The sequence below is a fragment of the Poeciliopsis prolifica genome, unplaced genomic scaffold (assembly GCF_027474105.1).
Source record: "Poeciliopsis prolifica strain line A6 unplaced genomic scaffold, Auburn_PproV2 SCAFFOLD144, whole genome shotgun sequence".
In the NCBI taxonomy this organism is placed as follows: domain Eukaryota; kingdom Metazoa; phylum Chordata; class Actinopteri; order Cyprinodontiformes; family Poeciliidae; genus Poeciliopsis; species Poeciliopsis prolifica.
The window spans coordinates 400,877-419,581 of NW_026562519.1; the positions used below are offsets into that span (position 1 = coordinate 400,877).

General features: G+C 38.9%; 1 protein-coding gene across 1 annotated transcript in view; it reads left to right on the forward strand.

The window, feature by feature from the left end:
- The window catches only part of LOC129355752 (xenotropic and polytropic retrovirus receptor 1 homolog), a 51,242-nt gene extending 42,685 nt beyond the window's left edge, over window positions 1-8,557 (forward strand). The window contains exons 11-16 of the mRNA XM_055025367.1: window positions 825-990; window positions 1,060-1,251; window positions 2,333-2,496; window positions 2,582-2,721; window positions 2,916-3,137; window positions 4,480-8,557. Of these exons, the coding sequence (XP_054881342.1) occupies window positions 825-990; window positions 1,060-1,251; window positions 2,333-2,496; window positions 2,582-2,721; window positions 2,916-3,137; window positions 4,480-4,534 (939 nt within the window). The 3' untranslated portion in view covers window positions 4,535-8,557. The remainder of the gene's footprint in view (window positions 1-824; window positions 991-1,059; window positions 1,252-2,332; window positions 2,497-2,581; window positions 2,722-2,915; window positions 3,138-4,479) is intronic.
- The last annotated feature ends 10,148 nt before the right edge of the window (window positions 8,558-18,705 follow it).

Here is an 18,705-nt window from a genome sequence, read left to right on the forward strand (position 1 = left end):
AGCAGCAGGGCGATGATGCAGGGTCTGCTCAGGTAAGGAGCGATTAGAACCAGGCAACAATCTGTACTGGGTTTTTACAGATATCCAAAATATCTTTTGTCTGAATAGCTAGCATAGGCAGCATACTGTTTCCCTAAAACAGTTCGTCTCACACACAGTGTTTGTCTGATTATGCATTAACAGAAACATGCTTCAAAGATCAGACACATTCATTTCTGAGATGTTTGAGCTAAAGTTTATGCTAAGCATGAAGCGTACTCATCATTTTTTGGTAATTCATCTAAAACTTTTGTCATATTTTTTATTTTGTATTAATAAACAACTTGGTTATTTCATTTTACATAATGATTTATTTATATTAAATAAAAATCCTCTGGAGCCGGGTCTGACGGTGGCTTGTAGCTACTATAGCTGTTGGTCACAGCAGTACAGCCTGTTTAGTTAGCTTCAGTTGCTCCCAAGAAGTCACTGAAAAAAAGCAGAAGTAGAAGTCAATATATAAGTTGTATAAATGTAAAAAAAAAATTTAATGTTCAACATTCCAGTGGCTTAGCAGCAGGTAGTGTTCTCTACATCTTTGCTGTTTGCACAAATGCATTTCTTATGTATGAAGTTATTTATTAGACGCATCAGTCTTGGAATTAATAAGTTCTGATTTTGAAAATGTATGTTGTCAATATTTTTACATGGCCTTTCAGAGGATTTCATGTCCACTGATTGTTTTTTTAAATATTTTGTTATGTCACAGACCAGAAGGATATTTTTCAAGAGACAGTGAACTGGACCTGTCGCAGTGACTGTGTCCTGTCTGCCTTCCTCCACAGTTCAGAGTGGTGACCGCTCCATTTCATCATGTTGGATTTGCAGACTTCTGGCTGGCTGACCAGTTAAACTCTTTGGTGGTGGTTTTGATGGATCTGGAGTACATGATCTGTTTCTACAGCTTTGAGCTGGAGTGGACAAAAGAGGAAGGACTTTACAGTGACACAGGTGAAACGAACATAAAGGTCTCTTGGTAGAAAAATATCTGTCTGATGCTGATTGATGTGTTGTGTTCAGAAAGCGTGTGTAACACCTACTCCTATGGCGTGCGGGCGGTCATCAAGTGTCTTCCTGCGTGGTTCCGATTCGCCCAGTGTCTGCGGCGCTATCGGGACACCAAGCGAGCCTTTCCTCATCTGGTTAATGCTGGGAAGTACTCCACTTCCTTCTTTGTCGTGACTTTCTCCGCCCTCTACAGCACACACAAAAGTAAGGTGTTTACTTCTATGCATTTGGTTTTGGTAATGAGATAAATTCTTCCTACAGTCTGGAGAAACTAGAATGTCCTCAAGATCTGAAAAACTGGAAATTGTTTCTGGAAAAACAGCTTTTATTCCCTGTCCAACATCTAAATATTTTATCTGTCCTTCTCATCCAACCATCACATTGCCCATCCATCCATCCATCCATCCATCCATCCATCCATCCATCCATCATCCATCTATCCATCCATCCATCCATCATCCATCCATCATCCATCTCTATCCATCCATCATCCATCATCCATCCATCCATCATCCATCTATCCATCCATCCATCATCCATCCATCCATCCATCCATCATCCATCTATCCATCCATCCATCATCCATCCATCCATCCATCCATCCATCCATCATCCATCTATCCATCCATCCATCATCCATCCATCATCCATCTCTATCCATCCATCATCCATCCATCCATCATCCATCTATCCATCCATCCATCTCCATCCATCCATCATCCATCCATCCTCCATCCATCCGTCTCCATCCGTCATCCATCCATCCTCCATCCATCCATCATCCATCTCCATCCATCCCTCATCCATCCATCCATCCATGATCCATCCATCCATCCATCATCCATCTATCCATCTCCATCCATCCATCATCCATCCATCCTGCATCCATCCATCCATCCTCCATCCATCCATCCATCCATCCTCCCTCCATCCATCCATCTCCATCCATCATCCATCCATCCTCCATCCATCCATTCATCATCCATCTCCATCCATCCCTCATCCATCCATCCATCCATCATCCATCCATCCATCATCCATCTCCATCCATCCATCCATCATCCATCCATCCTCCATCCATCCATCATCCATCCATCCATCCATCCATCCATCCATCATCCATCCACCCATCCATCCATCCAACCATCCATCCATCTGTCCTTCCCTCCCTTGTACAGTCCAGATGACACTAGTTGACTGTCTTTGGAGCCATTTGTTTCTCCTTAATATTTGTGACTTGGTGAGTCTTTACCCCCTAACTAACTGCCAACGCCTTCCTCCACAGACTCCGAACCTGAACACAAGATCTACCTGTACTTGTACATTGCCTGTTTAATTGTAAGCTCTTGTTATACACTGATCTGGGATCTGAAGATGGACTGGGGCCTGTTTGACCGAAATGCAGGAGAGAACACCTTCCTACGGGAGGAGATAGTCTACCCGCACAAGGTGAACTTCAGCAGAGCGCGCTGGGATCTGTGTTCACTCATGTAACCATCTACTGAGGTCTGTGTCATGTCCTTTGTCTCTTCAGGCTTATTATTACTGTGCTATAGTGGAGGATGTGCTCCTGCGTTTCGCCTGGGTTTTCACAATCACTCTCACCTCGCTCACGAAGTTTCAAAAGATGGCCGACATTCTGTCTACTCTGCTGGCTCCGCTGGAGGTCTTCAGGTGCAAAAAGGATTTGTCTTCATAAAACATCTCTTCATTGTCTATTTTTTGTTTCTCTCTCATGCAAAATAGGTTACTGATTTTTCAGAAAAAGATGCAGGCATTTTTTTAAAATCCTTTATTCAACATTAATAGCATCAGTAATCGGGGACATTGAGCAATCCAATCATTATGGATCATTTTCTAATTTCCAGACGCTTCGTGTGGAATTTTTTCCGACTTGAGAACGAGCATCTGAATAACTGTGGTGAGTTCAGGGCGGTCCGAGACATCAGTGTGGCCCCTCTCAACGCCGATGACCAGACGCTGCTGGAGCAGATGATGGACCAGGAGGACGGAGTCAGGAACCGGCAGGGCAAGAAAAGCTGGAAAAGAAGCTACAGCATGAGTCTGCGCCGGCCACGGCTGGCCTCACAGTAAGCATTCGTCCCAGATAAGCATTCATCATATTCTGCAATATCATAACTATTATCTGTGTTAGTAGTGTATTCCACTCGATACATGCTTTGCTTATAGTCTTTTTCAGAATGTACCAATCAGAATATATTGGCCAATCTTCAGATTTTGTGAATTTTTGGTTTTCTGCTATAATTTCATAAATTACCTTGTTGGCAGAAGTGAGTACTACTAACGAAAAGGTTACCTCTGCTAAAACTGAAGCACTAATCATAAACATTAGTTCAACAAAAGTCATATACGTGATATCTAGCAGAAGCCAATGCCAGTACTAATTTGTAGAAGATAATGTTAAAGCATTAACTTCAGCTCTGTTGAGATGTTTTGGTGACAAAATGTGTAATATCTCCCTACACTGGACCAAACCAAGAGTGGTTGAACTGATCTTTCACGCCTAAAGGGAACAGGATTAATCTAAATAGATGTCATTTTCCTGTCATTGCCTTTATGAGCTCAGAGGTTCATACTGATGAAGAAAAGGATGGATTCTATTTGCTCAAATATTTCTTGTTGTCTTCCATGCTCTTTCAGCGAACAGATGAGACAGAGCTTTTTGTGATTATTTAACCATTGGTTAACCCTACCCTAACCCTACCTGCCATTGAAAAAAATTCTTAAAAATTAGTTTTTTATTCTGCAGCTCATGTGACCAAAACAGTTGAGGACATGAAAAGTTAAGACATCCTCAACAATTGTCTTGTACATAAGCTTTGGTTTTCTAACCCCAAGACAACTAAGTCTTCCTAAAAGATTGAGTCTCTGTGAGCATTTCTTAAAAATCCAGTCAGTGTTTTTAGCAAAGTTGTGCTGATTGTCCAGGAATGATCCAAGGCAACTTCAAAATAAGAAAATGAACATAAACATCTAACTACTTGAAAAATAGCTTAACTAAAAAACACAACGTGAAGGTTTACTACACAATGTTCAAGTAAATTTGCAGTTTAGAATTTATCTTGGAAAATTAAATGAGAGAAAGCTCAGTGTGCTACATGTTTTCAAAGTTATCTGTGCTTTAGCGAATTAGCGAAAGTGTTCAAATCACTGATTATTGGAATTTATCTATTTTTCTCTGAGGTAATGTTCCACATCTTACAGTCAGTCGCCTTGTTAGTAAAAAAAAAAAACAATTTAGACAGACAATATTACTGTTAATTAAGCTAAGTTCAGTCACAAATGGGCAGATTAATTTCCCATTATTATTCTAATAATTAGTGGTGGTAATTGTATTACTATTGTGACGGTAGCGTTGACCGTAGTGGCTTCAAATGTCTCAAGTTTTCTATGTCTCCTTTCCACCAACAGATCAAAGACTCGCGACACCAAAGTTCTGATTGAGGACACCGATGATGACTCCTGACATCAGGCCACGCCCCTCGCTTGGGTCCAGAATTTATTCAAAGGAGGAAACTCTACCTCCTAAACTAGAGATTACCCAGCGAGCGGGCGTCAAACTCAAGAACGGGACGAGGTTTGACCTCTGAATCATTTTCTCATCCACAAGCCTCTGCTGGGGTTCACAGTTATTTCAAGGAAAGAATTGTCTGCGTTTTAAAGCAGCTCTGCGGCTCCTCCACCTTCAATAAAAACTTTTCCCGACCCAGTGTGGGCATGATCCTTCCTGATGATTATCCAGCATTAAATTCCTCGATTATGACCTCTGTTCATTTGGACCAAACAGTGAGAGAAAATCTCTTCTTCCTGAACAAGAAAACTGAGACTGGCTCTTCCTCTTCCCCTCCATCATGAAGCAGCAGACTGTTCTGATCAATATATGCCAAGCCAACCACTCCGCCTGACCCCACCTCGTCATCACAAAGCTGCCTTTTGCACCTTACATGCTTTGGAAACACCAACATGCACTTTGTAGAAAAACTCATCTACTAGAGCAGTGATTCATTTCAATGTATCTGCATGTATGAGGAACCCAGGGTGACGATCAACACACTGACTATCATCAGACATGTTTGTAATCATGAGACAAACTCATTTGGTCGAGTTTATGAAAATTTTCAGAAACAATCAAGCAGAAAAAAGAGTGAAGATCTGACTGTTTGGAACAGCAGCTGGAATGAAGTTTCTTATGAAACAATTAAGATCCCACTGCCAACTTCCACTGGGAATGTGTGAAGAAATATTTTCTGTTAGAAGACAGTTCTCCTGAATGTGTGTGTGTGTGTGTGTGACTGAGAGAAATGCCCAAACACCACCTGCTAACTCAGTGTCTGTCCTCAGAAATCCAAACTGAAAGTCTAAGGGCCCAGAACAGGAAGGCTAATTGTTCTATTGTTAGCACTTGTTTAGTTGAAGTACATTAATGATGATGAAGAGGGGAGGTCACCTGTCTGTCCCACACTCATTTACACTGCCAACATGATCATAAGAGTGAAAAGATGCATTCGCTGCAGGATCATATGGCAAATGAAATCATCCAGTTTGGAATCTACCATAGAACTGGTGCTAGTGGTGAGCTGGTGCTGTCCCAACATCAGCTCATTGGGCCCAAAGAAAGTATTCAAACCCAATTTACTGTTTATGCATACCAAAGTTTTACTTTGCTTACATTTACCAATAAATAAATTATTTACCAATAATTAGCTAATTGGATCTCCCTTTATTTCTAAAGTACATTTAAAAGCATTCTATTTGAAACAAAATGCTGTCCATTAGGCGTGGAGTTAATATTAGAGTTATAGCTGTTTTTTAAAAAATTTAAAGCAGTAATGTAAAGTTTTAAGCCTGTTAAGTTGAGCAGTAATGCAGTGAGTGTAAGCAACACTGAGATTAATCACAGGTTATGTCTGAGGAACACAGGTTGTTGTCTCTGTTAAGAAATGTTCTCCACCTGAACATTTCTGCTTCAAAAGCAAGAAATCTGTGTCAGAATTCTGATGACCCGTCCACGGGTTCTGCCTCAACTCTTCATAGGTTTTAAGATGTAATCACTGTGACTGACTGATCTGTTGGTGTTTTGTTACTGAAAATCTTGGCTTTCTGTTAAAAAATTACCAGTCAGCAGTTCTGTAGTAGAAGGAGTTATCAGACACATCTTCCATGACCCAGTGTGTGCTGGACCTCACTAGGAACACCCAGAATAAGATGGAAGTAATTGGAAGTTAAACCATGGTGGAAATGTTAACTGATCTGCCTCCAAGGTGCTGCTGGGAACCTGTATACATTTGAGCTAACATGCACACTCCCATCATAGTTTTCATTTGAAGCTAGTATGTCGTCCTAATGTCACCAGCCAGGTTGTGTAAACTGAAACATCTCCTTAAGGAGTCCTGTAAGGATGAATGTTTTCTGTTTGTCAGTGAGCAGCACTGGATGCTAATGCAGTTCATGTTTTTCATGTCTTTGCAGCTCATATCGTAGCCTTTGTTCGAACACAATAGAGCAGAACCTTTAGATTCTGGTGGTACAAAGAGGCTGATGATACTTTGTGTCTAATGTTGTGGATTTCTACCTGGTTGAACATTGGAGAGCCACTTGGACTTTTGTCACACTTAGTTTCTTTACTGGTTGGTTTAACCAAGAGTGCAGAAAGGAAGATCCATGCCATTTTGATCAGAAGGAAGCTGGCATGTGAGTTGGCTCCTCCTCCTGTTGGCTGGCTGGCTCTGCTGTAGAGAGAGGATGAGGAGCTCACCTTCATATTTTCAGTAGTTACAATTAGATCATCATCATAAAAACTCTTGAGGGGTTTTGGCTGTTAATGTCAGCATTTTGGACCATATAAGTGCTGTTTAGTTTTGTGTGTGGACGTTTCCTTGTGTTTTGATGAGGGAACAGTTGCAGAGCCATAAGGTGGAGCCTCAGTGTTTCCCACTAAGGCCTGAGATAAGTGGGAAGTGATTTGAACTCAGGATATTTTCAGCATGTTTGCACCTTCACCTGCTGATTGTAAAGCATCACAGCAGCTTCATGGCTGCCTGTCACACATTCCTGCCCCTTATTGTCAATTGTACATTAACTTAAAATCTCCAGTATTTTACATTGAGAAAATGGACCAATAAGTTGACTGATCTAAATTTATTAATTCTTTCACTTAAATTGTTTCAGCTTCATTTAGGTCATGTTAAAGTTTTATAACATTCCATAGAAAGATGCATTCTGTCAAACAGCAGCCCATCATGAGTAAAGACGCTTAACACTGGCTCAGACAGATGACTTATCCTTCCTTTTTCTTCCTTCTGTTACATATTTCCCAAATCAAAGAGTCGCCCATGTCATCAAAATCCTTGAAAATGCTTGTTGTAATTTTTATTTCTTCCGTTTGTCTTCAGATACAAAGTTCACTTAGGTCTTACCATTTGGTAAAAGCAATGTTTTCTTAAGTTATGGGCCATAACATGTTTTTTAAAATGTTTTTATTTTAGAAAAGGTGTTAAAGAACTTTGATTTCAATGGTGGAATTTGCAGGACCAAACCCAAATTGTTTCAGAATGTCTTAGGAATGTCACAGTTGAAGATCTGAATCAGGAGTATGTTGCTCTATAACGACGATCCCAACCAATTCCTGGCAAGGCTCCAGAGGAGACTGGAACAATCAGAAAGCCGTGCTTTGCTTCTGCCTTCGGGGAACTCTGTGGAGTTTTCTCTGGCCTGTTCTGATAAAGAGGTCACTGTGTCAAATACATGAGTCAGAAACTGTAGAAACATGAAGAATTTAAGTTGCATGTCTGCAGAATCCTAAACTGACTTTGGACTGAGCAATAAGTCAACAGTGTTACAGTGTCAATTGTTGAGAAACAGTGCTCTGATTAATTCAATGTTCTCTGTATGCATCACTCGGCAATCAGGGTTGCTTCTGAGGTCTACTGAGCCGACTGCTTCAGGCCAACACCTTCCTCTCTGCTCCATCTGTCCCTCTGGAAGGCTTCCCCCCCATGATTTTCCAAAGTGTGACTTTTCCTTGGTTGATGAACAGACTATGGACACATCTACTAACCGGTGTCTGCTTCCAGGAAAACTTATGATGCTCTTGGTCAGTGGATGATGTTACAAACTGAATGAAAGTTACTGACAGTTTATATGTGACACTTATGACTTTCAAAGAACAGATGATTAAAAAAAAATCAACTTTCACAGCGATCAACACTTATGACATTATCGGGTTTGTTTGTCTCTGCTAACCAGTTTTTGAAAAGAACACAGACGACTTTATCCACACCCTTATCCTACTGCGCCACACTCTGGAACTCCTGATTACATCTTATATATGTGTGTAAATATATATATATAATTATGAAATGATTGAGAAGTGTATAATCAATGACTGTGGTATTGTTGTCTTGTCTGTATGTTAGCAGTGTGATGATACAGAGGTGCCTGGTTCACCAAACTGTTCCAATTTTGTAGTAAAAATGGCTAAAGTTGCAAAGAGTGGCTCTGAGTTGTCCTTTCATATGCAGGTCCTGGTCATAACAAATGTTGAAATGTCAGCAATTCCAGTCGGAAAGGGAAACTTGTATTTTATATTAATTTGTTACACACAGACTGATATATTTCAAATGTTAATTTTTTTTTTATCTTAATGACTAAAACTGATAAATGAAAACCACAAATTCTTTATCTCATAAAAATAGAATATTACTTAAGACCAATACAAAAAAAGGATTTTTGGAAATGTTGGCCACATGAAAACTATGAACATTAAAAGTATGAGCATGTGCAGCACTCAGTACAGAGTTGGGGCCCTTTTGCCCAGATTACTGCAGCAATGCGGCGTGACATGGAGTCCATCAGTCTGTGGCACTGATGGACTCTTAGGTCAGGTGCTAAGAGAGGCCAGGTTGATCTAACAGTAACCTTCTGCTCTTCTGAATTGTTGGGTCTGATGTATCACATCATCCTCCTCTTCACAATACGCCAGAGATATTTTTATGGCGTTAAGGTCAGGTGAGTTTGCTGTCCAGTTAAGAACTGGGATGCCATGGTCCTTAAACCTGGTCCAGTTTTGGTTCTGTGTGCAGGAGCTAACTCCTGTTGGAAAATGAAATCTGTATCTCAATACACCCTTATCCTGCTGCGCCACACTCTTCCTGCTGCTGACCAACTAGTCAGCAGCAGGAAGCCTGAAGTGCTCTAAAACTGGTAGGCGACTACGTTGACCTTTAACCTCAGAAAACACGGTGAACGGACACCAGCAGATGACATGGCATCTCTGTGGAAACTTTGACTGGACCTCAAGCAACGTGGGTTCTGTACCTCTCCACTCTTCCTCCAGATTCTGGCACCTTGATTTCCAAAGGAAATGAAGAATTCACTTTCGTCTGAGAACATAACTTTGGACCACTCGGCAGCAGTCCAGTCCTTTTTGTCTTTAGCCCAGCCGAGACGTTTCTGATGCTGCTTTTTGTTCAAGAGTGGCTTGACAAAGGGAATGTGACAGCTGAAACCCAGGTCCTGCATATGTCTGTCCATCCCAGTCCATCCCCTGATGGACTGGTTCTTGAAACACTGACTCCAGCTGCAGTCCACTCTCTGAATCTAACCCACATTTTTCAATGGGTTTGTTTCACAGCTTCTAACAAATCAACTTTAGTGTTCATTTGCTGCAAATATATTCATGTTTTACAACTTGCTTAGTTTACACACTAAGTTATTGAGTTATTATTGATGGATCTACAGACTGCAGAAGGCATGTAGCACCAAAAGGGGGTGGTAATGATGCAAAGCAACAAAACCTAAAGTCTGCAGTCCTTTTGTTGTTCATGTTCATTTATCATATTGAATATTTGAGCTGCTGCAGCAACAATATCTTCAGTTCAGCATCTGAGAGAGTTTGTCAGAGAAACGTGATGTCCAGTGAGGAAAGCGGGGCCATCAGCTGGACATCACCAGACAACTTGCTGCTTGCATCCAGAGCTTTATTAGATTTTATTTGACAGCCCAACATAGAGTAGAGCATGATTGTGAAATTTATATGCAAATGTTTGTTTATATCCATCCTCTTGAGCCAATACTTGGAGAACCACTTTTGGATGTGGCTGACTTTTTTTTGAAAACCAAATTTCTAAGCAGCTGTGGCTCAGACAGACTGGTTGGAGAAGATCTACAAACTTCAGTTTGAAAGTTTTTCCACAAACTCTCAGCTGGTCTTATGTTTGAACTTAGACTAAACCACCTACTTCAGAATCTTTGCCCCTTTGAGATGGAGTAAACAGTAACCACCTCTGTAAGTGATCCGGGGGTGGTTACTGTTAGCATTGTGCTGTGTGCATAGTGGTGCCACCAGTTAGTTTTCCTCCACATGTGCAAATGATTTTCAGTAATCAGTCAGCAGACGGACAGGCCTCACAGTCCTCTAAATGAAAAGTAGTCAGATGAGATATTTCAGACGCATGATCAGCATCCTCACTGGATCTCAGTCTCAAGCTGTTGTTATTGGTCTTTAAAACAAAGTTTGACACAAACTGTGTTTCACACTGACTTTAACAGAGAGAGAGGGAGAGAGAGCTATCCCCTGATGGACTGACATTGTTCTCTGGCCCAGAAACTATAAGTGACGAAGAAGAGAGATTGGCACAATGAAGATCGCAGAATGCTTCGACACAATCTGGATCATGAAGACATGATGAGGATCAGATCCCAGGTCAGTTGTCAGTTCTTCTCTTCCCTCATTCACTGCACATTTTGTTTTCGTTTTATATTTTGATACAAGCATTAATTTATAAAATATGTACAGAATCAGCCAACAGGATATTGGAAGAATGTTGGGCATAGCATAGCGTTTCTCAACGGGGGGTTCAGATGACAGCACGGGGCAATGGGATAACTTTGGGGGGCGTTTGCTCGAAGGTAAACTTTACACTTTAAATGCAAAACAACATGTTGTTTTGCATTTAAAACAATGCACATTTAGACTTTGAGCAACTTGTTAAAACTGAATTGTGTAATATTAAAACATGCCTGGTTGCAACAATATTGATGGCAGCTCTTCTTCTTGTTGTTCTCTTTAGTGTTAAGCTTCCTGCTCTGGTTGCTTTACCACATCAGTTCAGCAATACATTGGCTGATGATGCTGTCATTCACTTGTCTGGTGCCTAATTTTCAAATATTTTGTTTTATTGAAGATTTTTGTGCATATCTTTTGTGATCATGTCAAAGCAGCAACTTATATTAAAAAGTGTTTCAATGTCTGTCTGGATGCAGGACACTTCCAAAGAAGGACAATGAAATATCGTTCTTATAAACATGTAATTACTGAAATCACGATCCCCTCACCGTGTATCCCTCTGAAAAATTTACCTATATAAATAATAATAATAAATCCTCCATGCACTCATGGAGGATTTATACCACGATAGACAACATTCATTTTATATATTTAACATGGCGCTGAAAGTGATCCGGTATGAAATGGTAGCACCACAGCAGTTTTGAATTTAACTCACCAAAATACCTGAGCTAAAAGTTTTACGTCAGTCTGCTTTCCTCCTTCGATACGCTTCCAGACCGATTTGCACCGCAGGGGGTAAAGAAAAAAAAAAGGACGCGCACGTTGTGCAAAACTCTGAAACAGGAAAACCAGAATGTAGAACAGAGCAACGAGCTGGATGTGAATCAGGATCAGAGAATCCAGTGAAAAATCAATATGAGGGCAAATCAGGTGAAACATGTGATAATGAAGCGGCGCAGCAGGTGAATGACGTGATGAGTGAAGATTACTGGTGCAATAAAAACGATAAAACAAAACCAGCAACAGAAAAGAAACTAAAAAACACAGCAGTAAACCAAGAGAGGATAAAACTAATCAAAGAAAATGAAATGGAAACGAATGAAGAACAAAATGCAAGAATAAATTAATAAACTAAATACACAGGAATAAACGTGTATGGCAAGACCTTTCGAACAATAATTAACACACTCAAAAAAGTGAACTTCGGGGGTCATTACATTAAAAAAAGAATATCATGTACTTTTAACACAATAATTTCATGTTTTAAACGAAAACATTGTAAAATCATGTTTGATAATCAAGAAATTCAGTAACTTAACATTTATGAAATTTAATCATGTTGAGATAACATGGTGCTGAAATGAAGCAAAGTAATCAGGTGGAAATCCTTTCCATGATTTTTTTATGTTCATCCAAAGAATGATTTTTTTTCAGTGCAGAGGACTATATATCAAGAATAAACAGTCATTGTTTTCAGATAAATGGTAAAATAATATTGTTAAAGTGCCATGAGTTTGTTGGGACCACAGCTAGAAGAAGAAATATAACTTACAGATCATAACAGTAAGGAACTTATCACTTATATATGTTTTTAATTAGATTTTATTTTATATATTTATTTCTTCGATATTATTTTTTTATGTCAATGTTAATATCGTGAGGCTGATCAGTGACTCCATGACACTTTCATTTTCACTCATTAGGATTTGATTAAGAACCAACTTTTTTCTGTGTAATTTCTGTCCAGTATAAAACTATTAATCTATAAATCAATAGAAAGGTCTACAGATATAATCAATGTTTCTGTCTCATATTTGTGTGGAATTAGAAGTATCTGGAACTTTTACTTTTCCACTGAAAGCAGTGCACAGTAAATACCATGTGGGTGTGTCAGGTTTAACGCCTATTAAACACAGATTAAACAAACACAGGGAAGACAAAAGAGTTAAATTCCTGCTACTCGCGAGGAGAACAGACAGAGATGTGCTTTCAGTTACAATCTCCTACCGCTCTGAAAACACATTTGCCTGCTCCTCTCTTTTTATTGTTTTCAGGATCCCTAATCACAAGGATGCTGTAACTCTGAAAGGAGGGGAAAACAATTCATCATATAGCTACAGCGCTAAATGCCATTTACTAACTAAGACACAAATTATCCTTCCCTAGATAATCTCATTCCAGGCACAAAGTTTAACAGAATATGTAGTGAACCTTCACAGTGACAGTTTTATAGCAATCCAGCAACTCAACGAAGCAGAGCTCTTCACCGAGAGATAACCCTGCAGGAAAACTGTTGTCTCTGCTTTCCATCAATGAGGCCTTCTAAGAAAGGAATCAGAGCAAATCAACAATGCAGAAACATTCTTAATTCTATAATGAGATTTAACAATAAAAGCATAAAAGAAGATAATACTATAAGATTATATGAAAATAACGAATATTTGATTAATAATATCACAATTTCTCCAACAGGGTGAAATTTTGTGAATGACACTCTGATGTCCCATTCTCCTGAAGGCAGCACAGAGCTGCGCCACCAGAAACTCACAGAAATATTGGAGAGAAGAATTAGGATTGATATAGTTGCAGTTCTATCCATGTTTTAATGTTACAGAGCTGTCCTTTTGCAAATAGTTCAAAGTTTAAACTGGTATTGTTCAACATGTTTTATTTGGTCATTTTGTGTTATGTTTAAACCAAAAAGAATATTTTTTCCACTGATTGGCTGCTGATTTTAAGTTGAATGTCCAGTCATTGCATTTTTCTTTGAAAAAATTATTTCTATTTACTTTTCTTTTTTGTTCTCTGGGAAATTATTTTTGACAATAACTCCAGAAACAACCATAGAAATCAAAACATCAACAATAGTTATAGTAATTAATAATAAAATAATAGTCAGTGAAAAGTAGCCTCAAAAGGTCGAGAAACTGTCATAGCAGAATCACATGTGGCTCAATGTTGAGAAGAAGAAAATAATCTGATAGCTGAAATCTACAGGAAGGAGCCGATCTCTTCATACATCTCAAGTTACTACTGTATTTCTGTAAATAGTAAATAAATAAATAGTAAATAGTTCAGCTGCAAACATATCTGCTTAAACAAAAGAGGTTAGCTTGTTAGCTTCCTCAGTTTGGTACAGATATTGATCAGGATTCTGTGATTGGGCCTTCAGATTCTGTGTTAACTTTAAACTAAATTGCCAATAAGAAATCTGAGGAATAATGGACAATAGAAATGAGAAGTTTACATATCCACCAAATGAAAAGACATACATATTTTTCTCTCTCTGTTTGAAGTTAAATCAGACAGCTTGGGCACAGACAGGCACAGACAGTGGTGATCCCAAAGCCCTGATCTGAAACCAACCTGCCTCAGTTCTGTCTGGAGGAATGGACCTCAAAAATTTTTTATGGCATTTAGCAAATAAAAATAATGTTGGTAATGCTGAGCTAAAACAAGATAATTTTTAAATTCAGACAGTAAGAGAAAATGTGTATGTACATATACAGGTTTCCTATATGTTATTATCATTAGATAATGCTCAAGCCTTCAAGTTTGAATTAATCAAAGTGTTTATTCTTTGTTAAATTCATTCATATATTGTGCTGAGCCATTATAATGCAAAGCACAGATTTAAGGATTTTATTGTTCAATTAAGTCATTTTATTGTAATAATAAATCATCTACAAGTGCAACACTGCGTCTCAGCATGGATTTCTGATATGTGTCACATGTCACGTAAAAATTATCAGTATTAATTAGAAGGAGAGCGTGGCTAAGCACTGAATTATTGCTGATTTTCCATGATTTTCAATTCTTACATGTTTAGACAAACAAACTGTGGCTCATGTCTTCCATCTGGTGTAAAGTTGGACACTTTGTATCCAGAAGGGATCCATGCATTTACCACCTCTCTAAATGTATTCACTGTTTTTCAAACATGAGTTTCTTATGCACAGGTTAGAAGTAACACAAGTAGTTTATCGTCACTGCTTGAGTTATCCTGGAGATTAACTCGTTCTTCTGGATGAATCTTTGTACTTGAAAACAGTTCTGTAAGACAATCTCTGAATGACCTTGCTGTCAGAGTGACATGGTTTACAGCATTAATAACTTTACTAAACAGAAACATTTTCTCATTCATGCCCTGCTGCTGACGCCAGATGGCAGCCTTGAGTCTGATTCTGAACAGAAACTTTGATTTTTCCTCTGTGCTGTCAGAAGCAGGATTTGATAAGATGAGTTTATATGGAAATAAGACATTTCTACAGATTCAAACTTCTTTAGCAGGTAATTTATTGAATTCTTGTAACTGAAGGATAGATAGATTACTGATTGAAAACGAATTACATCAATGGGTTGTATTCATTATTGCTTCTGCTTTGCAGTCCACGAGGTTTGTTCAATAAGAGATATCAAAAACATTCACTGTTGTATTTACACATAGTGATATATTTCAAGCAATTATTTTTGTTCTTTTTGATGATTATGTTTTATAGCTTAACAAAACCCAATTTTCAGTTAGTGAGAAACAAAATATTACACAAGTCAATTTTTTAAAAGGGCTTTTAAATGGAAATGTTCTGTTGAGACCCTGTCATAGCTCAACCAGCTATAACAGTGCTGTCCCTGACACTACAGCCAAGCTGGCCCAAACGAGTCATTGTTAAAGAAAGTCAATAACTAAAAGTTGTTGGAAGAGTCAGAGATATGGTGATGAACTGGAGCAATGTCCAGCGTTTTGACAACTCTTTATAAATGCAGCATATAAATATGTTTTTTTTGTTTTGTTTTGTTTTTCATATTTGTTGAAACTATTAATGTAAACAGATAATCTGTGAAAAGATCAAGCTTCTCCACTTTCTCCTTGTGTTGCTGTTGCTGGCTGCTGAAATGCTCTTCTGGTCAAAAACAACCAATCAGAGCCAAGAGGAGGATCTTAGCACTCGGAATCGACTTTGTGTACACGGTGCTAAATATGCCAATGGCAGAGAAACATGCAAATAAATTGTGTTATAGTAAAACAGATTATCCGTCATTATCAGTGGCTATGCTAAATATCATAGCCACTTTTATTTAGCTGGAAAAAGTTACAGAATAGCAGAGAGCAAGGGAGAAGGGAGGGGGATGAGCAACGCAACACAAGGCTGTCATTGACTCCGGGCTCTGATTGGTTGTTCGTAGTTAGCACTGGGAGCCTGGGAGGAAGAATATGAACCAGACTGAATGTCTCAGACCGTTCTCTAACAGTCTGTTAAAGCATGTTTGCATGCCAAGGTGTTGGATCTTATACACCTGTGGAATTCAAGGATTCTGAAATACTGATGAAAAGCAGCTCTTATTCTAGGACCCCTCTTATTTAATATTTATATTCTCCCACTAGCTCAGGTTATAACAGGAAATAATATTAGCTACCACAACTATGCGGATGACACACAGCTCTACATTAAGATGTCACCAGGTGACTCTGAACCCATCCAATCACTGAATAAATGTTTAGAGCAGATAAATGTGTGGATGTGCCAAAACTTTCTCCAGCTAAACAGAAACAAAACTGAAGTCATTATTTTTGGACCTAAAGAGGAACGATCTAGAGCTATAGATCTAGAGCTATAGATCTAGAGTCAATGCACAGCTTCAGTTATTACAACTAAAACCTAGCGATCAGCCCGAAACCTGGGAGTAGTGATGGACTCGGACCTGAACCTTGCGAGCCACATAAAGACAATTACAAAGTCTATCACCTGAAGAACATCTCCAGGATTAGAGGACTAATGTCTCAGCCAGATCTAGAGAAACACATTCATGCGTTTATCTTCAGTCACATTGATTATTGTAACAGCGTCTTCACAGGCCTGTCCAACAAATCAATCCTCCAGCTGCAGCTGATCCAGAAGCTGCTGCTCCTGTTCTCACTAAAACCAGGAAGATAGAGTCATAACAGCAGTTTTAAAGTCCCTCCACTGGCTCCCTGTAGCTCAAAGAATAGATTTTAAAATACTGTTAGTTTATATATCACTGAACGGTTTAGCACCACAATACATCAAAGATCTGCTGTTGTTGTATCAACCTTCCAGACTCTCAGGTTCTGGTTCTGGTTCTGCTCTGCATCCCCAGAACCAGAACCAAGAGAGGAGAAGCAGCTTTCAGCATCTATGCACCAAAACTTTGGATCAAACTTCCAGAAAACTGTAAAACAGCAGAAACCCTGACTTCTTTTAAATTCCAATTAAAAACACACCTGTTTAGAATTGTTTTTTAAATGTAATATGTAACAATGTATTGTCTATTATATGTTGCATGTCTTTGTGTTCTTGTGTTTATGATGTAAAGCACTTTGAAATGCCTTGCTGCTGAAATGTGCTATACAAATAAAATTTGATTTGATTTGATTTTACAGCTTTGTGATTTGCAGCAACAGCAATCTTGACATTAGTTTTTAAAGTAGCATGGATTTTGTATGCTTAAAACACATGTATTTTTCATTAACTTTGGCCTCTGAAGTTTCTTCACATTAGAAGATCACATTAGCTTTTTCATGTGCTGCTCTGCCTTTCCTGCAGTTGTCTTTCTTCCCAACGCTGCATGGAATAGAGATGTAGTGGTCTGTCAGTGCATAGATGGCATATTGTAGGCTCTTTCCTGAGGGCGGACATGGTCCATCCCCCCCTCAGAGGGAGCTTGTCCCACATATTATTACAAACATGATTCTGTTGTGCTACAAGTTGGGCATTTGTAGTTATGTATGGTAACCTTAGAAAAATAGGTTTTTATGACAATTTTATTGAACCTTGCGTCATTAAACTACACCTTATTCCAGAAAAAGACATATTAGCACAATGAAATATCTTACAAGTTTGATACATTTTTTAAATTGAGGTTCTGTCAAGTTATTGGTACCTTTGTGTCCCATGTCATGTTTACAGTTGGCAAAGACCCAACAGCAAAAGCATAATAAAAAATAAAGGACCTTCAGAGATGGTAGGATGAAACATGGAATATAGAACATGTCCAAACAATGTTCTATGGAAGTAACTTGTTGGAACTGTAGCTGTTTCTAAGTTGCCCCCACATCCTGTTCAGGGCCGGTCTGCACCTCTGCTTTCAAAAAGACCATCTTCTTACATACCTCCTGCCTGAAAAGGCCATCCAGCTCTTTAGCTGAAGAGAGAATGGAAATCAGGGGCAAAGAGGACGGATGGCGCTACAGCAGCTGGAGCACCATCCATCCTCTTTGCCCCTGATTTCCATTGAACCTTTCAACCTGAAGGGTTGAGAACGGTTTTTGCTTTTTGTTTTGTTTTTTCCCAAAGCCTGCTGTGTTTGCTTCAGATCAATAATAGTTTTGCTGCCATTTGAATGCACAAAAATAAATGTTAGTATGCAGAATTATTATGCAACTCAATGTAAACCAAACATTTTCCTATCTCAATTGTTTATTGTGAGAATAATAAACATACAACTCAACATTGACCAATAAACATTTCTGACATAAAAATGATAAATCAATGACCAATATAGCCACCCTTCTTTTCAGTGACAGTTATTGTGAGTCTATAGATCTGTTGATGCCATCACTCTCATCTCATCAGTGCAAAAAACCTTTGAAAATCTGTCTTCAGGTTTTTGAGGTCTCAACTTATGTGTCTTGTTCAGCGGTGGTCAGGTTTCAGCATTCCTTACCTTGGCCACGTCTCTGAGCTCTGAACAGGTTGTCCTTCTGGGAACTCCAGGGAGGGTAGGATTAGGATTAGGTACTGTTCTGGCACATAGCAGCACTGGAAGATAATGGGTTCCTGTAGCTTCACGTTTGATTCTTCTCAAATCTTTGACAGTTAATTTACATC